General features: G+C 66.1%; 2 protein-coding genes across 4 annotated transcripts; one reads left to right on the top strand and one right to left on the bottom strand.

Moving 5' to 3' along the window:
- The first annotated feature begins 102 nt into the window (after window positions 1-102).
- On the top strand, window positions 103-3,469 carry FBXW5 (F-box and WD repeat domain containing 5). Its single transcript, XM_052648089.1, is given in 9 exon segments — window positions 103-258; window positions 261-486; window positions 637-794; window positions 1,060-1,234; window positions 1,372-1,520; window positions 1,593-2,010; window positions 2,224-2,371; window positions 2,443-2,655; window positions 2,738-3,469. Coding segments are annotated over 9 exon segments (1,872 nt in total). The 5' UTR covers window positions 103-117; the 3' UTR covers window positions 2,982-3,469.
- Window positions 3,470-8,483: 5,014 nt separating this feature from the next.
- On the bottom strand, window positions 8,484-25,661 carry TRAF2 (TNF receptor associated factor 2). Of its 3 annotated transcripts, none has more exons than XM_052648044.1 (11): window positions 25,616-25,661; window positions 19,777-19,993; window positions 19,328-19,406; window positions 19,082-19,180; window positions 15,233-15,394; window positions 15,021-15,095; window positions 13,778-13,852; window positions 12,219-12,545; window positions 10,571-10,748; window positions 10,041-10,189; window positions 8,484-9,640 (listed from the first exon to the last, which is right to left on the bottom strand). In XM_052648044.1, the coding sequence occupies exons 2-11, from the start codon at window positions 19,962-19,964 to the stop codon at window positions 9,422-9,424; spliced, it is 1,551 nt and encodes a 516-aa protein (XP_052504004.1). In that variant the 5' UTR covers window positions 19,965-19,993; window positions 25,616-25,661; the 3' UTR covers window positions 8,484-9,421. The 3 variants fall into 3 exon arrangements, with proteins under 3 accessions (XP_052504004.1, XP_052504005.1, XP_052504006.1); XM_052648045.1 differs by lacking the exon at window positions 25,616-25,661 and adding an exon at window positions 25,429-25,536; XM_052648046.1 differs by lacking the exon at window positions 25,616-25,661 and adding an exon at window positions 23,959-24,879.
- Between the last annotated feature and the right edge of the window lie 1,911 nt (window positions 25,662-27,572).

Raw genomic sequence — 27,572 nt, 5'->3', positions numbered from 1 at the left:
CCTCAGGAGTGCAGGGTCCGAGGAGCACGGCTGTCTAGGGGGGCTTGGGGAAGCTCTTGGCTCCTTGGCTGTGCAGGCAGTGCCAGCCGGCCCTCCGCACATGCTCAGTCCAGTGGAATGCCCAGCAGGGCAGTTGGTGGGGCAGGAGGAGCACCCGCTGGGCTGGCTCGGCTCCGCTCAGCCCCGGGCTCCTGTGCCTCTCTCCTTGGGCCTGGGGGCCAGTGTCTTCCCTGGTCCCACTGGCAGCCAAGGGGCCTGTGTGTGTTTCAGGGCCGCCTGGGCAGAATGTCACGATGGACGAGGGGGGCTCACCCCTGCTTCCAGACAGCCTGGTTTACCAGATCTTCCTGAGCCTGGGCCCGGCCGACGTGCTGGCCGCCGGGCTGGTGTGCCGCCAGTGGCAGGCCGTGTCCAGGGATGAGTTCCTGTGGAGGGAGCAGTTCTACCGCTACTTCCAGGTGGCCCGAGATGTGCCCCGGCACCCAGGTCAGCACCAGCCCTCAGCTGGCTGGGGACAGCCAGGCTGGGCCTCCCAGCACTGGGCCTGGGAGCGGGGCCAGAGGGTGGGCAGGGCGGCCCCCGGCTGCCAGGGCCCGGGCTCCGAGGCCTGCGGCCCCAGCATGACCCTCCCCACAGCGGCCACGTCCTGGTTCGAGGAGTTCCGCCGCCTCTATGACGCGGTGCCCTGCGTGGAGGTGCAGACGCTCCGGGAGCACACCGACCAGGTCCTGCACCTCAGCTTCTCTCACTCGGGCTACCAGTTTGCTTCCTGCTCCAAGGACTGCACGGTGAAGGTGAGGGCGGTGGCCCAAGGGGGAGGTTAGGGCTGATAGTGGCCCCCGGAGAGGGTCGGAACCTGGACGACCACCCGGGCTGGGAGGCCGGGGCTGGGCGGCCCTAACTGCCTACAAGACGAGCAGAGGGCCCTGTGCGCAGCTGCGCCAGAGCAGGCCGGAGCCCCACGCAGTCATAGGCCTCGGGTGGTCTGAAGGCCAGAGACGAGGGACCCCACCCGACGGCAGGCTCACCAGGCATGCCTACTGGGCGCCCCCTGCGCAGATTTGGAACAACGACCTGACCATCTCGCTGCTGCACAGCGCGGACATGCGGCCCTACAATTGGAGCTACGCCCAGTTCTCCCAGTTTAACCAGGACGACTCGCTGCTGCTGGCGTCCGGGGTGTTCCTGGGGCCCCACAGCTCCTCCTCAGGAGAGATCGCGGTCATCAGCCTAGGTGAGAGAGGGCTAACGCCCCTAACGCCCCGCCCCTAACGCCCCCGCCCGCCCCGCCCCTAACGTCCCACCCTCCGCCCAGACACCTGCGCCCCACCCGTCCAGCCCCCGCCCGCCCCTTCCTGCTGCTCCCCCCAGACACCTTCGCTCTGCTATCCCGGGTTCGAAACAAGCCCTACGATGTGTTCGGCTGCTGGCTCACGGACACCAGCTTGATCTCGGGAAACCTGCACCGCATCGGGGACATCACGTCCTGCTCGGTGCTCTGGCTCAACAACGCCTTCCAGGTGCGCGCGGGGGGCCCTGCGGCCGGCGCGGCCTCCCGCAGCCCGCGCCTACCTCCGCACTCCCGCCCCCAGGACGTGGAGTCGGAGAACGTGAACGTGGTAAAGCGGCTCTTCAAGATCCAGAACCTCAACGCCAGCACCATCCGCACCGTCATGGTGGCCGACTGCAGCCGCTTCGACAGCCCCGACCTCCTGCTGGACGCCGGCGCCCCCGGCACAGACTCCAGCCGCGTCTTTGACCTGGGCAGCGACGGCGAGGACGAGGAGAGCGACCCGGGCCCGGCCCGCGCCAAGGGCCTGCGGCGCCTCCTGGACGGGCTCCTGGAGGGCCGGGCACAGCCGCCGCTGCCGGAGAGCAAGCTGGAGACTAAGGTGGCCGAGCTGCTGGCCCAGGGCCACACCAAGCCCCCCGAGCAGGGCAGGGCCGCCGCCGGGAGCAAGCTCCTCATCTTCACCACCGGCTGCCTCACCTACTCGCCGCACCAGATCGGTGAGGGGCCTGGGGCGGGTCTGTCTGTAGGCGAAGTCCGTTCCTCCGCTTGTCTGGGGTTGGGGGGGTGGGGCACGCTGTAGTCCAGCACTGCCCCCCACTCACCCCTGGGCAGGCACACGTTCAGATCTGGGGGTGCAGGGCAGGCAGCACCCCAGCCATCTGGGAACTGCCAGGCACCGAGGCGCCGCCCCCACCCCCGCCCTCCTGCAGGCATCAAGCAGATCCTACCGCACCAGATGACCACAGCCGGGCCCGTGCTGGGCGAGGGCCGGGGCTCCGACGCCTTCTTCGATGCGCTGGACCACGTCATCGACGTGCATGGACACATCATCGGCATGGGGCTGTCCCCTGACAACAGGTGGGCCTCTGTGGGCGGCCCGGGGGCGGGCAGCGCTCCGTGGGCGCACACTGAGCCGTGTGCCGGCGCAGGTACCTGTACGTGAACAGCCGCGCCTGGCCCAGCGGCTCCGTGGTGGCCGACCCCATGCAGCCGCCACCCATCGCCGAGGAGATCGACCTGCTGGTTTTCGATCTCAAGACCATGCGGGAGGTGAAGCGGGCTCTGCGCGCGCACCGCGCCTACACGCCCAATGACGAGTGCTTCTTCATCTTCCTGGACGTCAGCAGGGACTTCGTGGCCAGGTGGCAGGGTGATGCCGGGGCGGGGCGGGGGCGGGGCGGGGCGGGGCCGGGGGCGGGGCTCACCGCACTGTCCGCTCGCCAGTGGGGCCGAGGACCGCCACGGCTACATCTGGGACCGCCACTACAACATCTGCCTGGCCAAGCTGCGGCACGAGGATGTGGTCAACTCGGTGGTCTTCAGCCCCCAGGAGCAAGAGCTCCTGCTGACGGCCAGCGACGACGCCACCATCAAAGCCTGGCGCTCGCCGCGCACCGTGCGCGTCCTCCAGGCCCCGCGCCCGCGCCCACGCCCCTTCTTCTCCTGGTTCCCCAGCCAGAAGCGCTGAGGCGCCGGTCCCGCCGAGCACGCCCGGGGCCCTTTCCCAGGGCTGAGCGCCGCCCAGACTGCACAGGGGCAGAGCAGCTCGCCACAGGAATGCCTTAGGAAGGGGGCCGGGAGGCCGCAGGGAGCGCGGCCTGGCCCCCACCACGCTAGCGCACACACACTGCCTCCCACAGCTGTGCTGCTCAGCGCCGGGCAGCCAGGGTCACCTCTGACTGGCCCGGGGTGCACAGGACACTGGGTCCCCCGCCCCTCACCCACCCCTTTCCCCTGGGCCTGGGCCCTGGGCCCGTCAGCACCATGTGTCCCCTGGCAGCCCCTGTGGGGCCTGGCACTGTTCATGGCCCAGCCTTGCCCAGGGAGCCGGGGCCCCCTCCTCTGGGAGCTGCCCAGCATCAGGGCTGCAAGGCAGTCAGGCCGTCATGAGCCCAGGGGACCTGCATGTCACTGGTCACCTGTTCAGGGTCTGAATAAACAGCTGGCAGGAGCACAGCACTGACCAGCCTCTGTGCAGGGAGGGGCGTGGTGTCTACTCGGGCCCTTGGTGTACTTGCTGGATGGGGTGGGGGGCCCCAGGCCACACGCTGGAGCTGCCCTGAGCCGGCCAGCGGGGACTCAAGTGCGCGTCCCCAGCTGTAGCCCCCACCGCGTCTAAGCAAGGCCCCCGGCACTGACTCCTGCACAGGTCCACTGTGTGCCTGCTCCCTGCCAGTAGGGGGCACAGGAGGAGTCTGACGGCAGGCCGGTGAGCCAGCCGGTTGGGAAACCGGAGCTCTGCCTGCCTGGGTGCCTGTGGAGCCACCGGCTCAGGGCTTGGAGTCCTCAAGGGGGCCTTGGCTGGGGCAGCGGCAGAGCCCTGTGGCGCCTGGCACGTGGCTGGACACAGCAGAGGGGCAGGGGTGGCCCCGGCCTCTCCCAGGGCTCGCCTGGCCCTTGTGTCGTCTGGGGGTGCTAGGAGCGGGGGCTCTGACGTGGCGGCAGGCCTGCTGAGCAGCCCCGCAGGGAGCGGCGGTGCTGGACTGTGGTCGGCCCCACACGGCACCTCAACACGATGGTCGAGAAAGGCGTGGACAGGCCCTAGGGGACCTCACATCCTTCCAGCCAGAGGCAGCAGTGAGCAGGGGCCGGCCCAGTCGCCTGCGGGGTCACAGTCAAGCCGGCAGCAGGGAGACGGGCCAGGCAGGGCCAGGCGCACACAGGCAAGCTAGCCTAGGAGGACTTCAGACCAAAGGGCAATGTGCCCGGAGGAGGCAGCCAGCAGCACAGCGGCTCCCCAAGGACAGACCCCAGTGCCGCGTCTTGGAAGCAGGGGCGCGCACAAATCACATCCCTTGATTTGTCTGCAAACCGCTGGACCCGTGAGAACAGGGGAGGGGCCCCAACAGCGGCGGAGCCGGGGTGCACCGCCCTGGAGCCAGCAGACCCCATGGACGCTACTGGCCCGGAGGAGCTGCAAGATGAAACAGTTTCTGGAAAAGACCGGGGATATGTTTAATTGAAAGCCGTCAAGGAAATAGGAAACCTGTGCAGCAGAAGCAGCAGAGCAGGAACAGGCAGGAACTGACGTTTAAAAGGGAGCTGGCAGGGAAGACGTGCAGTGACCGGGCTAAGCGCTTCACACAGAGGGGGCTGGGCCTGGCCCCGCGGCTGCAGAGTCAGACGGCAGAAAGCAGAGCAGCAGAAACCTGCCAGAACGGGAACGGGGCGCCTGGGAGTGGCTCTGCAGAGGAGACGGTCCCCAGGGTGCGAGCAGAGGTCTGACGGAGGGCAGGAGCCCCACTCGAGCCTCCAAGCTCAGTAGGGAGCAGCTCGAGGCCCCGCCCCTCCCAGGCAGAGCGCGGTGGGCCCACCGCCCAAGGCTCTGCAGAGGGGACCAGGGCAGCTGGGCCTCAGGACCGCAACTCTCCCCAGCGCCCACCTTCAATTGCCCGGCCTGCAGCACGGCCGCCAGCCCACCGAGGGGCGGGAAAGGGGGCTCATGAAGCGGACTGAGTCCTGAGAGGCGGGGTCACCCCTGAGGGCTCTGTGGCCCCAGGTGCGGCGCCTGAGGAGAGGCCTGACGGCCAGGCCACAGGCGCCAGATTTCAGGCTGGGGGCCAGACCGGGTGCTGGCAACCAGGCCAGAGGGAGCGGCTTGAGAAACAGCCCATGCAGGGCTTGTGAGGCCCAAGAGCCCCTCGACTGTGGGGCTGGTCCCGAGGATCTGACCCAAGGCCTGGTGAGCTCACAGAGCAGTGCCTGCATCCCCGCCCAGGGCTGGGGGTGCACACACAGGGGGCCTGTCCAGAGAGGAGTGTCTGTGTCCCCGCCCAGGGCTAGTGGAGCACACACGGGGCCTGTCCAGAGAGGAGGGTCTGCGTCCCCACTCAGGGCTGGGGGTGCACACGTGGCACATCGAGAGAGGAGGGCTTGGGGGGGACAGCAGATGTGGGGTCCAGTCCACAGGTTGCGGTGGGGCCATGAGCCTGAGCCTAACCAGACCCAGACCAGATGACGTCCACGTCGAGTCTAATGCACAGCAGCCCCCAGAGCTGGGAGAGATGCCCAGAGGTGCCAGGCATCCAGAACTGGGGAGAGACGCCCGGAGGTGCCAGCCACCCAGAACCGGGGGAAGAGACGCCTGGAGGTGCCAGGCACCCAGAGCCGGGGAGAGATGCCCGGAGGTGCCAGACATCCAGAGCCAGGGAGAGACGCCCGGAGGTGCCAGCCACCCAGAACCGGGGAGAGAGATGCCTGGAGTTGCCAGCCACCCAGAACGGGGGAGAGATGCCCGGAGGTGCCAGCCACCCAGAACCGGGGAGATACGCCTGGAGGTGCCAGCCACCCAGATCTGGGGGAAAGAGACGCCTGGAGGTGCCAGCCACCCAGAGCCAGGGAGAGACGCCCGGAGGTGCCAGCCACCCAGAACCGGGGAGAGAGACGCCCGGAGTTGCCAGCCACCCAGAACGGGGGAGAGACGCCCGGAGGTGCCAGCCACCCAGAACCGGGGAGAGAGACGCCCGGAGGTGCCAGCCACCCAGAACCGGGGAGAGAGACGCCCGGAGCTGCCAGCCACCCAGAACTGGGGAGAGAGACGCCCGGAGTTGCCAGCCACCCAGAACAGGGGAGAGACGCCTGGAGGTGCCAGCCACCCAGATCTGGGGGAAAGAGACGCCCGGAGGTGCCAGCCACCCAGAGCCAGGGAGAGACGCCCGGAGGTGCCAGCCACCCAGAACCGGGGAGAGACGCCCGGAGGTGCCAGCCACCCAGAACCGGGGAGAGAGACGCCCGGAGGTGCCAGCCACCCAGAGCCGGGGAGAGATGCCCGGAGGTGCCAGCCACCCAGAACCGGGGGAAAGAGACCCGGAGTTGCCAGCCACCTAGAACTGGGGGAAAGACACCTGGAGGTGCCAGCCACCTAGAACTGGGGGAAAGACGCTCGGAGGTGCCAGCCACCCAGAACCGGGGAGAGATGCCCGGAGGTGCCAGCCACCCAGAACCGGGGGAAAGAGACGCCCGGAGGTGCCAGCCACCCAGAACTGGGGAGAGAGACGCCTGGGGTTGCCAGCCACCCAGAACGGGAGAAAGAGATGCCCGGAGTTGCCAGCCACCTAGAACTGGGGGGGAAAGACACCTGGTGGTGCCAGCCACCTAGAACTGGGGAAAGACACCCGGAGGTGCCAGCCACCTAGAACCGGGGAAAGAGACGCCCGGAGGTGCCGAGCGTGTCCGCGTGAGCAGACGGGGCTGTGGCGGCTGCTCAGACACCTAAGCGAGCATCACGCGCCGTGCCACAGACGTTAGGGCAGATACATCTCAGCAAAGAAACAAACTCAGTAGACAGACTCAACAGCAGGATGAAGTCAGAGGAGAGCCAGCGAACGTGACTGAGGACAGAGGGCGGAGAGGAGAGCAGGTGAGGGCGAGTGCAGGTCTGAGGGCTGTGGGCAGAAGGAAGCGGTTCCAAGAAGTAGCGGCTGACAACGTCCGCAGATTCGGTGGAAGACACAAACCTACAGGTTGAAGAAGCTGAGCAGGACTCGGGGACAGCACACATGCCCAGACACAAGCAATCAGAGGCGAGAGTGAAGACAGGATGCTGACTGCGGAGTGGAGACGCAGCTTGCCCAGGGGACGGCGCGTGGGGCCATGCGGCCCTCCCAGAGGCCCAGGGCTGCAGGAAGCAGCACCCTGGGTGGGCACGCCTTGGCTTGCGGGACCTCCACTTCCAACCGGGGACTGAACTCAGGCTGTGGCGGTGAAAGCCCGGAGCCCTAGCTGCTGGCCCGCCAGGGAGGCCCAGAAGCAGCCAGTCTTCCGAGTGCTGGGGAAAGGTGGACAGCCCGCAACTCGGTCTGCAGTGGGAAGGCCCCGCTCTGTTGGGCCTGGTGGAGGCGCTCTCCCGACAGGACACGACGTGAGCAGGAGGCGGCAGCAGCAGCAACGGGAAACCCTCTCCCGGGCTCTCCAAGCAGGTGTGGCGACCGACCAGGGAGAGGCCAGCGCCGCCGCCTGGCGAGGCAGCCGGCCCATCAAGCAGAGAGCCGTCCCACACGTGTGTGCAGCGAACAGTAGAGCCTCAAAACACACGCGGCAGAAAGAGACGCATTAGAAGTGACCGCCGCAGAGGCCAGCGCTCCTCTCTCAGCGAAAGGCGAAGCCAGTCGGCAGAGGCCGCGAAGACACAGCTGAGCCCTCCCCGGCGGCTTCCTATGCGGCCAGACAGGGAGTCGCACGCCGGGAAGTTTAGAATGGAGAACTGATCCTCTCTGAGTCCTGGAGGCTCAGGTCGGAACTCACGGGGCTGGCAGGGCCGCTCCTGGGGAGGCGCCCTCCCGGGCTCTTCCTGGGCTCGCCTGCTGTCTCCGGGGCTCTGGACGCAGCGCGCACCGAGCCTGCGCGTGCGCTCCCCTCTGCTTGTCCACAGGCTCTGGGCATGCTCGGTTGTACCCAGCCTAGCGCCTCCCTTTAACTTCTCTCTGTAAAGGCTGTCGTTCCAAAGGAGGTCACATTCTAAGAAGTACCGAGAAACGGCACTTTGTAGCTTTGGGGGAACACAGTTCGACCCATGACGGCCGTCAGCCACGGGTCTGCCACATCCAGGACGTGCCCCTCACTGACCGCAGCAGCACAAACAGGCACGGGGCTCCAGGCACTTCCCCCAGCCAGGACGGGTCCTGCCGCAGCTGCGCGCCTGTGCGCAGGGCTGGGCGGGACGCAGGGCAGCAGGGACGCCCTGCCAGCCCCAGAGACAGGCGCGGGCAGGTGTGTGTCTGTGGGAGCAGAGTGGGGAGGCGACAGACGGGGGGGCTGGTGTTCACACCCCGCCGTGCTCAGCACGCCAGGCTCTCCACCCTGGGACAGACGACAGGGCCCCGCGGGGGACGCGGTGCACACGTCTCACACGTGGGAGACCACACAGAGACGGAAATTACACGCACAGCAGAGGGCCCGAATCGGCGAGGGCAGCGCCTTGGCTAGCTGAGGCGGCGCAAGGGGGAGGAAGCAGGACTCTGCTTTTCTGCAACGGCTCTTTTTAATTAAAATATGTAATTCAAAACGTGCGCATGGTTAACTCTGGGCACGGAGTTGGTAACTCTCCATGCCTTGCTGCTGTTTAATGTCTCAACCAGAGCAGTGAGGGTGGCGGTGCTGAGGGAGCCTCCCCATCCCGCCTGTCACGGGGTCTCTGAGGACCTGGCCCTCGAGTCTCCCAGTCGCGGTCACGAGCACAGCCGGGTGTGGACAGCCAGCGGCCAGGACCTGTGCCTGGCTGGAGGCCCCAGGACTGAGGCCCCGACAGGGCCCACCAGCTGCATCCCGTGCTCAGGCCGCCCGGGCTCTGCCACTGTCAAGGGGACCCCCAGGGTGGGCGAGGCTGCTCCTGGGGCGACTCCACATCAGGCCCCCACTGGAGACAAAGCCACCAGCACTTTTCAGGTCTGGGGCCCTGCTCTCCACGCAGCCCCTGGTGAGACCTGAGGGAGGGAAGCTGCCCAGCAAGCAGTCTCCCAGGAGAATAGCCAACTTCCCCTGAGGTCCACGGTGTCCGGGAGCCACGGGCACTCAGGGTCACTGCCCCCAGGGCCGGAGCCAGGACAGCACTCAGCACAGAGAGCTGAGAGTTTGCCAACGCCTCCCCGCACGGATGGGGAAGTTGACGTGTCTCTTGGCAGGGCTGGGCCCCCCCACACCCTGCAGGGCAGGGGACACGGGCCACCCCCCACATGCAGCCTGTCAGGCTGGCCCAGCAGGGATCTCCTCCGAGCGGCAGCCAGGCCCGAGGCCGACCCTCCTCTCCCGGGCTCCTTGCGGCCGCCCTGCTGCGGGCTGAGGGCTCCAGGCCTGCGGGGCACACCTGCCAGGGACACACAGCCCGCAGCCCGGCCCCGCTCAGGACGGGCTCTTCAGGACTGAGCTCAGCAGGCGCGCAGCCAGCGCAGGGCCACGCTGCGCGCGAGGCGGCTAGAGCCCGGTCAGGTCCACGATGGCCTTGATGAAAATGGCGTCGTCACGCACATAGGAGCTCTTGGCCTCCATCTTGGAGACAGGGCAGAAAAGCGGGCAGCCGCTGGCAATGTTCATGTCGGTGACCGGCCTCTGGAAGGAGGACGAGGCCACGTCGGGCCTGAAGGCGTCGATTACGTGCTCTCGGTTGTTCTGGTCCAGCAGCATCAAGGTCACCTGGGAGGAGAGCGCCCGGGGGCGACAGGGAGTCACGGCTCCGCGGTCGGCTGGGCTTGTCCGTCCGTGCCCGTCCCGGCCCGTCCACTGACGGAGGCCCGAGGCTGGCGCCGGCGTGTGGCCTGCGGGCCGTGGGGCTCCTCTCTGAGAACACCTGTCTCACGGGCATTTTCTCAGCAGGAGCTCCCAGCTGCCCCGGCCCGGGGAATAAGCACGACCAGCTCCCCGGGAAGAAGCGCGACCCCGCCCTGCACGCCGGGACGCCACATCCTCCGTGAGGGACACGGGGCTGTGCGTCCCCTCACTTCCGTCTTGACCTAGACCCAGACCTGGGTCCCTGGCTCAGCCCGGCTGCCTGCCGCCCTGGCACACAAGCTCTCTGAGGCAGCCCTCCACGCACCTTCTGGTTGAAGGGCCAGCGCAGGAGGGCGTCGTGCGGGCCACGCATCAGCACGAAGAAGAGAGACAGGTGGGTGCCGCGACCCGTGCCGTCCCCGTTGAGGTAGGCGCGCAGGCACATCTTGTAGCCGTACCTGCTGGTGTAGAAGGCTGCGGGGCAGGGGGGTGAGCCGGGCCAGCCGCGCAGCCTCCCCACAGCGCCTGCCACCCAGCCCGGGCTCGAGGAGAGGTCAGCCACCGGTGCAGACAGACACAGAGCGCTCAGAAACAGGGCCTGAGCGTGAGCCCTGCTGGCCCGGATGCCAGCCGGGGGGCTCGGGCTGGGTCAACATGCAGCTCACAGGGCTCTGGGCAGAGGGCCAAGGTCAGCCACCCCCGGTCTGGACGAGCCTCCCGTCCAGCGAGGAGTGGAGGGCTGAGCACTGGACGCAGCGGGGGCGGACGTGTAAGAGCGAGGAGGGTGAGGAGCAGGGAGCAAGCCTGCGGCAGACCCCAGCCTGGGGGTGGGGGCGGGAAGGCCCAGCGGAGCACCTGGGGAGAAGATGGCGGGCGTGCGGCCGGCCACGGCTTCCTGGCGCTTCCTGGAGAAGTCCGAGATCTTCCAGACGAACACGCCGTCGAAGGTGGACGCCTCCATCTCGAGGACCTTCTGCTCCAGGTCGGCCATGGCCAGGTCCTTCAGGCCGATGCTCCTCTCTAGCTGCTGCACCTGGGGTGCGGGGCCGTGAGGACGGGCCTCCACCAGGCCCTCGGGGACCAGCTTCCGCCCGGCACGCACCAGCTCGTGGCAGACCTCCATGCCTGTCCCCATCTCCAGGAGGACAGCCCCTCGCCCAGCGCCTCAGCCTTCCTGGGGTCAGCTGCCGCAGGTGGGTTCCGTGCCCCGGAGACCCCCACCCAGGAGGAACGGCCACCTCTGCCCCGTCGGGCGAGGGGCCCAGAGGAGCGATGCCGGGAGCCAGCACGGGAGATCCCACCCACGACAAGGTCACGCGGACGAGACCTGACAGGCAAGGCGGACCAGCACTCGGTCTCCCTGGACCTGCTCGAGCATCCGCCCCAAACCAGAATCTGTCTGCCTGTTAACTATCGTACGCCTCTCACCAACTCTTCTGGTATTAGCAGGGGGCTATCCCCGCCACCCTTCTCTGGAGAAAATCAACTTAGGGCTCTAAGTTGGTAAGTCTCCTGGGCATGAAAGGAGTATTCCAATTCAAACCCCCGTTAGCATTCTAGCTTTCTTGACAGGTTTTTCCTTACTCTTACAACTAACACGTATGATTGTTCACAAACTTCCCAACCATGAAAGGCACGGGAAGCCTAAACATTCTACAAGTCCTAATGGGCACAGAGCCCTTTAAGGGGTGAAAACCATCAGCAGAGTCCCGGTAAAGGGCTTCATTGTTGAGCCAGTGCTTGCTGCCGAGTTTCCATATCCCTTCCCCACTGTGCACCTGGGAGTGCGTTAGCTAACGGGTTGGAATGTAAGAAAAACAAGGAGTAGCCTTGGTATTAACCACATCAGACCTCTGAGCCAGTAAGTTCTTTCTTTGCTGTAACCCAGTGCACCTTTGCTCCATGAGAATGTAACTCTGCTTAGTATTTTCTGAGGCTGACACAGGGTAGAAACATAAAGAAAAAAAACATTTCAAGGGAAAACAAGTTTTCTGGTTGATCAACCTTTTATCAAAAAAGGGTCATAAAATGTCAACAGGCCTCCAGGCCAGAAGATAATGTACATAAGACCCTTGTTTATGGAAAGGCATACAGAAAAAATCCTGGTTTCGATAAGGGCAAAACTGCTAGAGTGTTGGGCTGATCCTCCGTGACCTTGCATCTGTCATTTCCCTTTATGTACAAGTCAGGGTATAAAAGCTCCTTTTGAAAATAAAGTTACGGGCCTTGCTCACCGAAGCTTGGTCTCCCCATCTCTCTCTCTCTCTCTCACCAATGCCATCCATCCTGAGGGCACCCCTGGATCCTGCTGCGGCTGGACCCCGGCAGAGCTCTGCCCCGTCGGGTGAGGGGCCCAGGGGGGCTCTGCACAGGCACTGGTGGAGCAGGGAGCCTGCCGGACACCCAGGCGCCACCCTCCAGCCCTGGCTTGGGCACCCCGTGGCCCCCGGCCCGTCTGAGGAGGCCTGGGCACTGCGGGCCGCACCCCGCCCCCAGCACGGACCTTGTTGCTCAGTGCCTCGATCCTGTCTTGGTCCAGCCGGTGCTGCCGGCCACAGGCCTCGGCCGTCACGGCCACCCGCTCCACTTCCCGGTTCAGCACACAGACGATGTTCTCGAAGGTGGCTGTCTTCCGCTCCAGGGCCTCGCACCTCTGCAGCAGCTCCGCCGCCCTGGAGGGTGTGCTGGCCTCCCAGGCGCCCTCGGCCTGGCCGGGGCGCGGGTGGCCGCCCCCTGGGGGCCGCGCAGCACCCAGCAGGGCGCCCAGAAGCAGGGCCAGGTGCTCCTGGAGCCGCTGTGCCTCGTGCTCCTGCCGCCGCGCGCTCTCCACCTGCCGGGACGGCAGCGTCAGCCCCGCCAGGCCCCGGGCTGCAGGCCTCGGCAGGCGCTGGCGCCCGAGTGCGGGGCGGCAGGGGGGCGAGTCCCGACACTGAGCTGCCAGCGCGGCGCCACCCACCCTGGCCTCGGGACACAGATCTCCCCGCAGGCCGCCCTCACGCGTGAGGTGCCGGAGGAGCCGTCAAAGACGCTGCCACACGGCGGGGGGTGGGGGTGAAGTTCACTTTCAGGCAGCCCCCCGCACAGGCCTGACTTTGCAGCCACGGTCCTTGCAGAGCTCCACAGTGAGTGTGGAGGGTCGGAAAGGCCAAGGAGTCTAGAGCACAGATACAGGACGGAGCTGCACGGGAGGCCTTGCGCCCGGGAGCCTGGGGCGCCCGGCGTGGAGGCTGCACCGAGGCCGCTGCTGGAGCCACGAGGCCAACGGGCCGGGACCCTCCATAGGCCGAGAAGAGGCCCTTCACGCCCCGGGCCCCTCCGCTGACCACTGACCGCCCTCGGGCCCGCGTGGGCAACACCCAGCACTGCACTGCCCAGAAGCAGCAGGGCACACGCAGACCCAGGGGGCGGAGAGGGCCCCACCCCCATTCCACCTCAGAAACAAGGCAGGTGCTGAGGCCCGGCGCCGCCAGCAGGCCGCCCCCGCCGAGCACAGAGGCCTGGGCTGCCCAGCCCTCGGGGCCACGGAACCGGTGAGAGAGGAGGGCCAGGGCCATGCGGCCAGGGAGCTGCCCAGGCCCAAGGGAGCTGCAGAGGAGCTGGCAGGCGCGGCCACAGACAGGAGGCGGGTTCAAGGTCCCGAGAGAGCTGCGGCGCTGGGGGCAGCTGGGCCAGTGGCTGGAGCGAGACCTCACAGCAGACCACGCAGGCCACAGAAGCGAGGCGGGGAGGGCTAGGGGCCGCCTGGGAAGAATGGATGCTCATCCAGAGGCTGGACATGACGATAGTCAGGGGCAGGTCCAGGGTGACCACGGGGGCTTTTGCCCGGAATAGCCAGGTGAAGCGAGGTGAGCGAAAGGGCAGAGGGCGTGGCCAGACCTCGGGGGGTGCAACATGCTGGGCATCCTTCCCACTGGGTGGCCAAGGCTGGGCACTGGGGTCACTGGGAGGACAATGGGCACAGCCAGGACACGCATGGGCTGGGCTGGGGCAAGAGCAGAGGCGCATCCAGGAGGGCCTCTGCTGGGGAACGAGGAGCTGGGCCGCCTGCAGAGCTGGACTCACCATCTCGGGGCAGCCGACAGCGTGGAATCGGCACGGGACCCGGCATCTGCCACATGCCCGGACGTGGTCCTGAAACTGACGGGCCTGGGGTCAACACCGCTCCGCCTCTGCTCCGGCCGCTCACCCCTGCGGCCCCGACCAGGTCAGAGTCCGAGCAAAAGTCCCCGGACCCACCCCACCGGTTTCTGCACACTCAGGCCAGACGAGGCCCAGCAAGGTGCTCCCGAAGCTGCAGTGCACACTCGCGCACACACACGCTCACGTTCACACACATGCGTGCAAACTCGGCCACGTGTGTGCTTGAAGCCAGCACAGGCTAAGGACATCTCAGATTATCCACGGAGCCTCTATTCCTCACGCAGGCCCCCAAGTCCCAGAAAGCAGCCCCGCCGTCTCCCCCCTAAGCCCATTTATGGCCCCGGGGCTCTAAGGCTGGCGGTGAGTTAGCTAGCGGGAGTCGCTTACTCGTGTCTGACCCTTTGCGACCCCACGGACTGTAGCCTGCCAGGCTCCCCTGTCCATGAGATTCTCCAGGCAAGAATACTGGAGTGGGGTGCCATGCCTTCCTCCAGGGATCAAACTACACCCCAATATAAAAAGAGGGGGGGAATGCTGGTGAAACTCAAGGCAGAAAAGCTTTTGGCCACGTTCACAACCCGAGCACTGCCACCTGAAACCAGCCGGGACGCAGTTCTCACCCCTTGTGCGGCCAGGTCTGAGGGACCAAGGCTGGCAGGGAGGGTCAGGATGGGCCCCCTCCCGGCCTGGGAGGGACTCGAGCCCCCATGTGCCCAGAAAGCACCCACCGCCCAGTCCTCGCCCTGGAGCACCATGACAGCTCAACACAGCTACGAACACGTTCTCTCCACAGAGTGACCCCAGAAGCTCGAAGGAAAAGACGGACGGACTCTGTCAGACACACCACAGCTGCCTCCCCGAAAACAGGCCACAGGGCTCTTGTCCTCCCCCCAGAGCAGAGGGCTGGAGAGACAGCCAGCCACACAGGTCAGCTCCCCGCACAGCCAGCAGGGGAGACCACGCACTGCAGGAGCAGACGAGAGCCGCTGCCTGCCCCGCCCGCCCTCAGAGACAGAGCCCCCGGGGCACAGGGGGCCCCGCCAGCGCGGGCACCCAAGCACCAGGTCCCCGCCCCCGCGGGCCCAGGGCGCAGACACCGGGCAGTGCCGTGGGGGGTGGGGGGCGGGAGAGACATGGAGCCCACCCTCGGGCCCAGAGCGCCCACCTTCTCACGGGCGATCTTCTTCTTGCCGCAGCCGTCACACGTCAGCGGGAACTTGGGGCAGATCTGGTGGTGCGCCTGCAAGGGGCGCGGCGGCCGTCAGAGCCTTGGCCCGGCGTGCGGGGGGCGTCCGCAGGCTCGGGGCCGGGCCCGTCTGGACGCCAGGGGGCCGAGGGCGGGAGGCGCGGGCCTGCGTGCTGTCTCGGCACGCTCACCTTCATGTCGGCCGGGCAGCAGGGCGCCCTGCAGTGCCGGCAGCTGAGGCTCCGCTCCGGGCACTGGTGCTCCAGGTGGTGCTCCTTCTCGCCCAGGCGCACGAGGCCTTTACACGCCGGGCACTCGGTCAGCATGAACGGGCAGTGTCCTTCATGGCAGCTCTGGCAATAAGGGGAGCGGGTGTTGGCAGGGCAGTGGCAGGATTCTGGCTGTGTCCAGGCCACGGGACCCCCGTGCTCACTCCAGCGCCCCTGCTCCAGGGCAGAGATCAGGACCCAGGTCCAGCTGGCGAAGCCCCGCCTTCTGGACACAGAGGGGACGGTGAGGGGGCCATGGACGCAGAGAGACAGGCTCCTAGAGGACGAAAGGCAGAGGAGAGCCGCCGCGACCCAGGCGACAGCCATACCGAGGCCCCCACTCGCCCTCCTGGAGCCGAGGCCATGGGTGATGCGGCCAGGGACGCGGACTCCCAGCCTGGGCTCCGAACGATCAGCCAGGCCCAGGCTGTCCCAGGAGAGGCAACGACGCAGGTGGCTGTGCTGCGGCCGTGAGAGCCAGGCCTGCCGGGCACTGGGGTGGCCATGGGGTGAGCGAGGAGGGGGAGGCGGCTGGAGCGGTGAGAAAGGGTGGGCCGGGAAATGGGCGGGGTGGCAGGCGCAGGGGACAGGCGGAGACCGGGAGAGCCGTCAGGAAACCTGGCCGGAAGGGGCACAGGAGGCGGCAATAAGCAGAAAACGGGACACGATGCTTTGTGTGCGGCTGTTTTATAAAAACTGCAGTCAAATCCACATCACGTGAACATGACCACTCGTAGGAGCACAGCTGGGCGCCAAGCACACCACCCCACAGGGCCAGAGCCTCCGTGGAGATGCAGGCTGGGCCCCCGCCAAGTGGGGGCCGCTTGGGGCTGCAGGGCCGGGTGCCCCAAAGGTCAGCCACAGTGACCCTGGAGGAGGAGGAGCCTGCCTCGGGCCGTCTCCACGTGCCCACAGTCCGGGGTGGTGTGCACACACGGCCTCCACCTCACGTGGCAGGCTTGGCTGCGGGGAAAGCAGAACCCCAGGAGCACCCCAGAGGCTCAGCACGGGAGGGGGCCCTCCAGGCAGCCAGGGAGCCCCCAGGACCCCAGCTCCAGGCCGCCCCAGGGGTACACATCAGATGGGATGCAGCCCCCAGGCAGCCCCACATGGCCGGGGGGGGGGGTGTCAGGGACGCTGCTGCGGAGGCCGGGTCCTAGGACACAGACGGGGTATGCAACGGGTGGGCAGGATGATACGGGGTGCAGGGAGCAGAGTGGAGGGACCCCTGCCCCAGGGGTTGCCGCTCCATGGAGAGCGCCTCAAAGACTGCCCTGCAGTTATACCCGGGGGGCACGGCCCTGAACCCCCAGAGGGCTCTGGTCTGACCACACTGGGCGCAGGACAAACCACCACACGGAGGCCGAGGGGAGCCCGAGACGCCCATGGCTCCTGAAGCACAAACAAGGGGCACCTGGGTTTGATCAAAGCAAAGGAAATGCTGGAGGCTGGGCGCGGGGCAGCTTGACCAAGCCTGGAGAGGAAGGCCTGTCCTGGTCGAGCCCGGCCCCACTCCACAGCGGCCGTCCCCAGGCTCAGGGTCCCGGTCCAGAGCAGGGGCCCACTCAGGGGCCGGGCCAGCTCCGTCAGCTCCCATTCCCCTCAGACGGCATGGAGAAATCAACACACATGCCGTCAGCCGAAGTTCAAATCAAATGCTCAGGCGTTTCAACTTTAGATGCCCAGGCAGGGCCCAGCAGCCCCTCTCTGCGCCCCTCTCAGCTGCGACGGCCCTATAGCCTGGCCCCCCCAGGTCCGTCCAGACCCTCCTCTGAAGCCCGAGGTCCTTTCTCCCTGCTGTCCCCTCCGCCGTTCCCTACCTCTCCCTTCCAGGGAGCCACCCCACCCTGCATTTGGCAGGCGCTCCACCACCTTCTGACTGAACTGGAACATTATCTCACTGGATTCTTAGAAAACGCTAGACATCACTGCAAGGGAAAAGCTTATTCAAAGGCTACACAGGATTTTCCCCATCTTTCCAGACTCTCCGGAGCTCAGCTGCAGCCCCAGCATTTCCCAGCACGGCCCCAGTTCTGAAGTTCTGAGCACCCAAGGGGGCACATGTCTTGGTGCAGGGCTGAGGGCGGGACCACCACGCAGCAAGGTGGCTGCCCGCACACCGAGGCGGGCCTCGCCCGCTGTGGCCTCTCAAGCCAGTGACAGGTTAAGCCTGCACCAAAGGCTGCAGTCAGAGACCAGGCAGGCCCGCCTCCCACATGGCCACCCCCTCGGGGACTTTCCTGAGCTCCCAGGCCCAGCCAGGGACTTTCCAGCCTGCGTGCCTGCAGAACTGGCGGGCCCACGGCTGGCTGTGGTCCCAGGCTCTCAGCCAGAGGCCCTCGAAGCTGGCCCCGCACTGCCAGCCGGATGCAGAAGAGACCCCCGAGGACTCGGGAGCTGGGGTTACTCCACTTGTCCCCAGGGACCTTTGGTCCCCTCAAAAAGCATCACAGCGTCCCCCACCCTCCCAGGGAGACCCTGCCCCAAGGCCTTCTCTCTGGACAGCCCCGGGCAGCAACAGTGCAGGCCCATCCACAGATGGGACCCATCCATGCCCCTGCCCCACGGTGGCCCATGGACCGGAGTCCTGCTCCCGGGAGGGGCGCAGAGAGACCTGTGCGTCCAGGCCTGGCGCCTGATCAGAGCAGAGCATGCGTGCTGTCCACCTGACCCCAGGCTCCTCCACAGCCGTGGACAAGCTATTCTGGCAAAAGGCAGACCCCGAGAGCCTGAAGCCCACAACGTCGAGTCGGGCAGGAGAACAGGGAACACCGCTGGACAGGGCCCAGGGCCGGGGGCAGGAAGAGAGGAGCCGCGGGGACCCAGGGTCCCAACTCTAGAGCTGACGGGCCCCGCCCTCAGGCGGAAACTCAGGACAGCCCGCACTTGCCCCCTGGCTGGGAGGCTGTTCTGAGGGGTCTGGGCGGCCCTGGGCAGAGAGCAGGTGCCCTGCAGACAGCCTTGCAGCCTCGCCAGGGGGCTGTGCAGGCGCCGAGGCCTCGTCCGAGGCCCAGCCTGGGGACACGGACACGCACACGCACACGCACACGCACGCCCCGGCCCCTCGGGCTAGGCCCAGCCACTCTGCCCTGTTGCGCTCCCCTCCCCCAGATCCCGCGTCACAGACCCCATGGCTGAGACTGGCCTCGGCGTGACAGCCCAAGGCCCCTCCCCCTGCAGCCTGGGGCGGGCTCCCCTGTTCTCAAGATTAGGCGTAGCCCGGGGTATGACCCGCCATGGCGTGGGCACCCCGTCCTCTGCGGGGAGCACCCAGCCACCGGAAAGTGCTGTGGGCACAGCTCGTGCGGGCGCCCCGCAGAGGAAACCATCCAGCGGCACTCGAGCCCCAGGAAGAGCACCGGCCCAGCTCCCAAGGAGGCGGCAGGGTGGCAGGCCCGGCTGCCAGAGGGCGGCTGGCACACAGGTGCCCCAACCTGCCAGACGGGCCCACAAGAGACACACCCGGGCACTGCCCTTGTCCCTGGCGCCTTGTCAAGACGCCTTCCTGTGACCCCAGGACTGACAAGCAGGCGACTCCTGCACCCTCCAGCGTGAACACGCTCAGCGAGGAGACAACACAACCCCGGCAGTGAGAAAGCTGACTTCTTGCTCGCGTGGCGCTCGGGCCGGACCCGGGCCCTGAACACGCTGCTGCTCCCCGTCCCTCGGCCACCCCAGGAGCGGGCACAGATGGCGAGCTCCCCAGCCCCAGGCGCGCGGCTCCATGCGGCCACCCCAGCGGCGGCTGCTCTCCCCCGTGGAGGCCCCTACCTCGTAGTCCTTCAGGGTCCCCTTCCAGGAGCAGCCCTCGCTGGGGCAGACGGCCGGCAGGCTCTCCACCTCCCTGCGGGCAGCATTGTCCGGGAACGCCTGGGGAGACAGCGGCCCTCGGGTGAGCCCCCCGCCGCCCGCCTCAGGCCCAGGCCGAGGCTTGGGAAAGGCCGCCTCTCCCGTGCAGCGGCTGCCCCCAGGCCCCATCTCGCGGCGCAGCCGGCGCAGCCCCGACGGCTCACTCACCGAGCTGCTCTCCAGGATTGAAACGCCCTCCTCGTAAATGCCCTCGTGCACACAGGCGGCACAGCTCTGGGGCCCGGAGCTGGAGGGGGGAGAGGCCCTGTGAGTCCGCTGCGGAGGCGGGCAGCCCCCGGACCTGCCCCACGGCCCTGGCGCTCCCACAGCCACCAAGTGGGGTGGCCGGCAGGCACAAGGCAGTGCGTGCCAGGGCACCCCTCAGACGGCCGCGGGGACCAGGGACACTGTCCTGAGGACTGGCCCCTGCCCCGCCTCCCAGCCCCTCGGGGATGTGGGCACCCGGCGCAAAGGGGCTGTGAGCCTGCGGCTCCGTCAGACTGCAGTTCCCACTCAAGACAGGAGGAGCGGGAAGACTGGCCCCAGGAGACGACCGCCTCTCCCCCACCGCGGCCCCACCCCAGGAGACGACCGCCTCTCCCCCGCCACGGCCCCACCTCAGGATGCTGCTCAGGCAAAAGGAGCAGTAGCGATGCCCACACTGAGCCTGGAAGGGTCTGCGCAGCACGTTCTTGCAGGCCGAGCACAGGTACTTGTCCTCTAGCTTCGTCCCCAGGAGGGTCTTGGAGAAGCCGGGCTGCAGCAGGTCCAGGGAGCCGGGAGGGGTCACGCTGGCTGCAGCCATGAGCGCCGCAGCCCCGCCAAGCCCACGCCCTAAGGGAGAGCACAGTGTGCCAGGCTGGGTCCGGGGACGCGCGGCCACCAGGGGCGGAGGCTGAGGCAGCGGGCACCCCCCGCCGAGGGGTGGCCCCTCTCCCAGGCCAGCCGGCCCAGCCCGCGTCTGACTGAGACCGCAGCCCTCAACCCTGGGCCTGGCATCTCCTCGAGGCGGCGATCGTGAAGAGTGCTCGGCAAACACCGGATGGTTCTCACAGACCCTCCTGCAGGAGGTCCCCCGGGCAGCCCAGGAGCCGGCCACTCGGACCCCAGCCTCAAGACAGCCGGTCTCCCCGTGGCGGCTTTCCACCCAAACGCGGCTGGCTGACCACACCTCCTGTGGCAGATTGAGCCCATTCCATTAATCCATGGACTTTTATTCCTGTTGGACGCTAAAGAACCACAGAAACAGTCTCTCTTTTGAGCAATAAAGAGGGAAAATGCCCCAACACATTGCAGGCCTCGACCTCCCCCTCAGCAGTCACAGCTCCCTGGCCCAGAGCAAGGGCGCCCTGGGAGATCTCAGTGCTTAAAGCCTTAAATACTTTGTTCCAGTCACATCTATAAATGCACTTTAACCCTTAATCGTAAGGGAGTGAAGAATGAAATGGCAACCCACTCCAGTATCTTGCCTGGAAAAATCCACAGCGTGGCCTGGCGGGCCGCAGTCCGTGGGTCACCTGACTGAGCACGCGTGGAGGGGGGGGGGGGATGATAAACTGGTGGAAAAGGACTGTAACGGGGCACCACAGGGGCTCCGCCCGGACACCTGCGGCCGCGTCGGCCCCCGGGCTGCACTGCACCTCCCGCGTGGGCAGGCGGGTGGCCGGCCGCCTTTGTACTCAGGGTGACAGATGTGAGGGGTCAAGTGTCAGGAACCTCCAACCAGGAACCAAACCCCTCCTGGGCCTTCCAAGCTTCCAGTTTGTTTTCCAAATCCTCACTTCTCTCGAGCAAGGTGGTAAAAAACAAGGAGCGCTCCACGTGCCCAGCCCTGGCCTCGCACTTAACTCACACCCTAAAACATGCTCCAGACGGGAATGCACCAACTTTACACAACAAAGTGACATTCTGTTAAATGGCATTTCTACTAGACAAAAAAAAAATAACTTATAGAATAACTCCAGTTACAGGGAGTTGGAGGACAGGCAAAGCTAACAGGAGACGAAGGAGCTGGGAGGCGGCTGCCCCGGGGCAATTCTGAGGCAGCAGGAGCTGGGGCTTCCCCCTGCCGGCAGCACCCAGAACCCCCAGGGCTTCCTGCGCGATGGGGCCGGATCTTCCCTTCACCACCACTCCCATCTCCTGGAGGGTGAGGGGAACTAGAGAAGATTTACTGATGATTTATCAAGCGTGCCTTCACAGTGGAGCCCTCTAGAAAACTCTAAACCAGGGGGTTTGGGGAGCTTCTAGTTGGACATGGCAAGTGCACCGAGGGGGTCTGGCCGCCCTCCCCACCCCCATACCTGGCCCTGGGTGTCTCTCCCAGCGGGCCAACACTTGAGAGTCTCTGAGTTTTTGGAGCTCTGCTAGCAAATCATTGACCCCAAGGAGGGGTCATGAAAAACCTCCATTTACAGTCAGCGGATCTGAAGCACAGGAGGCCTCGCCCACCTGCTGCCATCGGAGGTGGGGTGGGGGCAGCCGTGTGGGGCCAAGCCCTGGACATGAGGGGCCTGTGCTGACTCCAGGCGGCCAGGACACCGGTCGGTGTCCATCAAGAAACAGGGCTTCCCTGGTGGCTCAACGGCGAAGAACCGGCCTGTCAATGCAGGAGACGGATTCAGTCCCTGGTCTGCGAAGATCCCAGCATGCCGTGGGGCAGCAAAGCCTGAGCCACAGCCACTGAGCTCGCGCGCCTGGAGCGGCCCCCGCCTCCGCAGCCGGAGAAGAGCCCCTCAGCAACAAAGACCAGGCAGAGCCAGAGAGACAGGAGTCAATAAAAAAAGGGAGGAGTGGAGAATTGCTCGGTGTGGAAAAACCACGCTTTTGGGCTCAGAACCCTTGGGAGTGCTGGGCAGAGCTTTCCACGCAGGAGGGTCAGCGCTACAGGAGGGGAGGGCTTCCAGAAGGCGAGCGTGGCTGTGTGCGTGGACACAGGTGTCTGGCTGTGCACTCAGGACTTGTACACTTTGCTGTATAAGTATTTCATTTTAAGAATAAAGAGACAGAGCTTGTATTCCCAGAGAATCCAAAAAAGATAGTGAAATCCCTAATTACGGTACACTCGTGCACTTTTACCCAGAACCACCCTGCTTCATAACGTCAGCGATGGCAGGGCAATCTTAGAAATGGGTTTTAACACAAAAGAAGCCCCCAGGTGGGCTGCAGCCCCTAGGAGGGTGGGGGCGCCTGGCACCTACTGCTTCTTGCCATTTCCTTCACTGCAGGCCTCCTTCGCAAGCCCAGGTCCCACCTGCGTGCAGAGCGGGAGGACCAGTGGAAAGGGCCGTCCCTGCGGGAGATCGCACAGACCCCGGAGACTGAGCCCGAGGCCCCTGGGCAGCTGGGCCCCACCATCCTCGCCCGCTGCACGGGTGTCAGTGAGTCATCTCAAAAGGGTGAGCTGCTGCCCAAACCAACGTCACATCAAGAGTTGAACAGGTGGCTGCTGGGGGGCCACCTGTCGCCAGCAGACACACGGGTTCGACTCAGAAGCCTCCCTCTGGGACGCCCCAGTGAGGCACTGAGCTCCCCCAAACCCACGCTCCCACCGACAGCCGCCCCTGCTGCTTGCAACGCTTGGGCTTCCACCCCCGGGTGTAAGCCGCCCGCACAGCCAACCTCCCGAGGCCACAGTCAAGGACCGACATCTGCACCCGGTGCGCGTGCGGCCCCCAGGACCAGAGCCCCAAGTGAGCAGTGCCGTCCACACGACGGCCGCCTTCCTTCAAGCGCAACGTGATGCCGAGTGATCGGGGACCCACTCAGCGCCCGGCGACTGTGGGCATGAGTGCTCAGGAGCAGGCACTGTGCCCACCCTTCTCGCAGCGCCCGCTCGCAGCTACTCGTGCTGATACGCACCCAGAATCTTATTAGAAACCGGGGCCGTCGACAGGGAGACGCTAACGACGGTGCAGCAACTCTGCCCCTTCGGGGCCTCAGCCTCCCCTCCAGCGGGTCAGGAAACCCACTGCCTCTGCTGCTGCCCACATCCAGAAGCGGGATTCCCTGGTGTCCAATGGTTAGGGTCCACCTGCCAGGGCGGGGGGCACGGCTCAGCTGAGCCCGGGCCTAGCAGAGGAGCCGCCGCAGCCAGAAGCCCACACACCGGAGCCCACAGCTCGAGCGGCCCTGCTGGCCGCACCCAGAGAAAGCCCACTTGCAGAAGGGAAGACCCAGCAACCCCTCCCCCCGAAAAAAGCCAGCATCCAGAACCTGACCACACTGCTACCGCTAGGCCAGGCCACCGTCCACCGCGGTGTGACTTACCGCAGGGCCTCCCCAGGCCCTTAAACACATGATGGCACCCGGCTCCTCCCTCAGACCCCCAGGCTGCCCAAGCAGGCTCTCAGAGTCCCAGAGAGCCCTCACCTGCTCTCCTCAGCGAAGGGGCCTCACAGGCCTGGAGGCAGGGAGGAGGGGCCCGGGCATGCGCAGGGGGTTATGACTGCCCTCCCTGCTCCCCAGGCTCCCGCTGGCCACCGACTCCCACGCCTGGGTCCGGCCCTTCCTCTCTGCTGCCCCACCCCCGACACACACTAGCCCAGCCATGCCCTACCCCGTTCCAAAGCAGGGCACCCCAATCCTGGAACCCACACCACATCACCCCTGCTACTCACCCCCACCACCGCTGCTGTGTACCCACCTCCCTAAACCACGGCCAGTCCACAAGAACACCTGCCCCGAACGCCTCTCCACCACCTGCGGGCCTGCCCTGCTGCTCGGAGCCTGCCTCGGTCCCTCCCTCGAGACACGCCCTCCCCCTGGACACACGGAGACCTTTGGGGGGCGGTCCTCACCCGTCTCCAGGAAGGAGCAGTCCTAGCACCCCTCGAGGATGGGGCATCGAGCCCAAGTCTGGACTCGAGGACAGACGGAATGTGTGCACCCCATTCCTGGCGTGATCCGTGGAGCCTGCAGGTCGTCTTTTTCTGGGTTTTCTTCTCTTGATCTTCCTCCCCTTGCCTGTGTGTGTGCCCTCCTGCCACGGAAACCCACCTGCCAGGCTGTGCCCAGTCCACACTGGTGCGCTGACCGTGTTGGCAGGTAGGCTGGCCTTTCCCACTGCTGAGAGGGGCCCACACCGGGCTCAAGTCAAAAGGTCTGTTCTTCCCCCAAAACCTCCCCCTGCACCAGGGATGGCTGTGACTTCTCCGCTCCAGCCCCAGGTCACAAGCGCTGTTGAAACAGCCTATTCCTTCAGCTCCCCAGAGTGACCGAGTCCGTGACGCTCACACGCGACCTTCACTTTGTCCTGCCGTGAGCCACGTGGGGCGCTGGGCACACTGAGTGGCACCACCACCACCGGTGCAGCCGACAGGCCGGGGCCACAGGGCACAACGCAGCCTGGGACAGCAGAGGTCTGGGACGCAGGGGGATGCCCGAAGGGCCTGTGGCGCAGCCTGGGTGTCTCAGGAGGTGCCCACGCAGCTGTCCCCCGCCACAGGACCGGAGTGCGCAGAGGCTCCGCTCCCAGCGCCGGCCTTTGCGGGCTGCAGCCTCAGGGGGGCGGGGCTTCGGTCCCCGGAGGGCGGGCTGAGGTGGGAGCTGGGCCAGGCTGGGGGGCTGGAATCGGAGAGTCAGACGCCCGAACGCGTGAAGAGGCTACTGCCCCTCAGCAAAGGCTTTACACAAGCACTTCTTAGAGGAGTTTGTTTGAAATTCAACAATAAGGAGTTTTACGGTATGCAAACTACACCGCAATAAAACTGTTAAAAAATACAGAAACTCAAGCCTTTTGGGCGGCTGGGACCGCCACCTAGAGCCAGTGACTGAGCTGCTGAAGGCTGTCGCCGGCCCCACCGCCGGGGACATGTGGCCCCTGAGTCACGCACGGCCAGGCGCGAGGCCCGGCACGCCCCCTGCCCTGCCAGACTCGGGATCGGCCGAGCGGCGGCCGTCCCGGGCGCAGCCGTGCCCGCTCCCGCTGTCCCCACCGCCGGGTCCACCGGGAGCCCGCTCGGCGTCCACTGAACCTGGGGCCCCGCACACACGGCAGAGCAGGGTCCCCGGGCTCCGCCCGCCGCGGCAGCTGCCTCCGCTCTGGACCCCCGCACCCGCCGGGGCCCGGGTCACCGCTGGGCAAGGCCAAAGCGCAGCGGGGCCGGGGCCGGCGGAGGGCCCGCGGCCGGCGGGGCCGGGGAGCCCGTCCGCACCCCAAGCCGGGCAGGAAGGGGTGGGGGCCGCGGCCGAAGCTCGCGGGCGGCGCGAGGCGCGGGGGCCCCACCGGGCCCGGGCCCGCCCCCGCGGACGCCCCGCCGTTCGCGAACCTTCCTGCGTGGGGCCCGCTCCGACTTTCGGTTTCCGGCCCCGAGAAATCCCCTCAGGCGCGCGCGCCGCGCCGTCCGCGCCTCCCGCCGGGCCTCCCGGGTCCGCGCGCCCCGCCACCCCGCGTCCCCGCCCCTAGACCTCGACCCCCGACCCCACCGCGACCCCGACCCGGACGTCAGGACTCACCAACGGTCGCCTCGCGCCCGGAACTGCCTGCCAGCCGGCCGCCGCGGCTGCCGCCGACCCGCCCCCGAGCCCGCCTGACGGACCGCTGTGGGGGCCTACCAGAGGCGCCCAGGAAGCCATAGCGAGCACCGATTGGCTACATTTCTCTCCGCCCCCTAATTAGGGCCCGCCCACCTGACGGACTGACACAAAAGCCTACCAAGGGCCTGCGGAGAGCCACGCGGGGCCCGATTGGCCGGCCCTGTCCCCGCCCCTCCCGCCTCCTGACGGACTGACACTGGAGCCTACCAGAAGCGCGCAGGGAGCCTCAGCGGGCGCCGATTGGGCGGGGCTGCGGCGCCTTGGGTACTTAAGTCTCCGGTGGGCTCTCTCCTGGAAGGACTCCGCGGCTCCTTGTGCCGGTGATACCTGTCCACCCACGGAGGGTCAACTCCAGGCCCAGGGTGCCGGCGCAGAGCTGGGCCCGAGGGTGGGTTACATTCATGAGAAAAAGTGCAAACGGACCCCGCCTATCTAAAGGGCGCTTGTGCTGAGTCGCTCAGTCGTGTCCGACTCTGCGACCCCATGGAGTGAAGCCCACCAGGCTCCTCTGTCCCTGGGATTCTCCAGGCAAGAATGTTGGAGTGGGTTGCCATGCCCTTCTCCTCCTTCCCGTCTAAAGGGTAGGAAGACCTAAAGGGAGGTCTCCTTTCCGAGTAGTGAAATGTTCTCTATCCAGTAGCGGCGACGGTTGCCAGACCTTGCAAAAGTACAGATGAGGCTAAAATGTTAGCTTGAAAGTGGTGAATTTTATACTATGTGAATTTTACCACCAAACAAAACCAAATATACATACCATTGGCATACAAACACACAAGTGGAAACATTTAGAAAGGAGGCCGCAGTCTTGACCAGAACAAGAGGACCGCCCCGGGAGGGGCAGGGCACTGCCTCTGAGTGTGGGACCCCAGGACCAGCGTTTCTTATCTGCTGAAGGAGGGTGGGGGCGATTCGGATTCTCTCCCGTGGGACACATCTTTCTAAATACCTGAGAACAGTCTCCTCTGACACCAGCACGGGGGAAAGGGCTGGCTCTCCCCATCTTGCAGGAAGGGACAGGCAAGATTGCTTTGGCAGGTCACACAGAACGCTGGGCACCCCTGCTCCAGGGAGCTTCGGAAGCCAAGCAAAGTGCTCAAGGACGGAGTGAATGAAACCAGGCAGGCTGTGAAGCCACGTAATGTAAACGATCCTGCTGGCATCCAGAAGTACTCTCATCACACTGCATAAGTCGTGACTGGGAGTCGGAATTCCCCAGTCCCAAACACCACAGCCCTGCACCAGCAGCGGGGCCACCCTGTGTCCAGCACCAGTTCTGTGAACCTCAAGGCTGAGTTTGCCATTTCCCTGGTGGCTCAGACTCAGTAAAGGATCTGCCCGCAATGCGGGGGACCTGGGTTCAATCCCTGGGTCGAGAAGGTCCCCTGGAAGAGGGCATAACAACCCACGCCAGTTGTCTTGCCTGGAGAATCCCATGGACAGAGGAGCCTGGCAGTCTACAGTCCTGGGGTTGCAGAGAGTCAGACGGCACTTGAGCAACTAATACTTGCCTCAAGCATCCCTGCCCCCCGCTCCCCACCCTGTCCCCTCTTATGGGTTCCATGAGCCTTTCTTTCAAGGCTCATAACTCGTGGAGCTCTCAGGGGTAAGGAGGTCTCTTCTCCTAGGGTCTGGGGGCCGAGGTTGTCATGTGAACCCACGGGCAGCGAAGGGAGGAGGTTCCCCACAGCAGCACCTCTCTTTTTTCAGGGTGAAATCTGGGAGTCATTCACCTGCCTCTGCAGTAAGTCCCCAGGGAGGCTCAGACCTCACTCACCCTTCCAGCATCGGGACAGCACGAAGGCGCTGGGCTCAGGGCCCCGTCAGCCCACCCTGCCTCCCGAGGAGGCTTCCTGGACAAAAGTCCTGCTTCCCCAGA

Source organism: Budorcas taxicolor, chromosome 11 (genome assembly GCF_023091745.1).
Source record: "Budorcas taxicolor isolate Tak-1 chromosome 11, Takin1.1, whole genome shotgun sequence".
Lineage (NCBI taxonomy): Eukaryota > Metazoa > Chordata > Mammalia > Artiodactyla > Bovidae > Budorcas > Budorcas taxicolor.
The sequence above is the reverse complement of the archived record's forward strand: the minus strand, read 5'-3'. Positions and strand labels throughout refer to the sequence as shown.

Excerpts from the sequence above, each read along its gene's own strand:
- TRAF2 (XM_052648044.1), bottom strand. The coding sequence starts at position 19,964 with ATGGCTGCAGCCAGCGTGACCCCTCCCGGCTCCCTGGACCTGCTGCAG. Across the intron at positions 19,407-19,776 it reads TGCCTGAGCAGCATCCTGAG|CTCCGGGCCCCAGAGCTGTG; the intron begins GTGGGGCCGTGG and ends TCCCCCCTCCAG. Across the intron at positions 19,181-19,327 it reads CAATCCTGGAGAGCAGCTCG|GCGTTCCCGGACAATGCTGC; the intron begins GTGAGTGAGCCG and ends CTGTCTCCCCAG.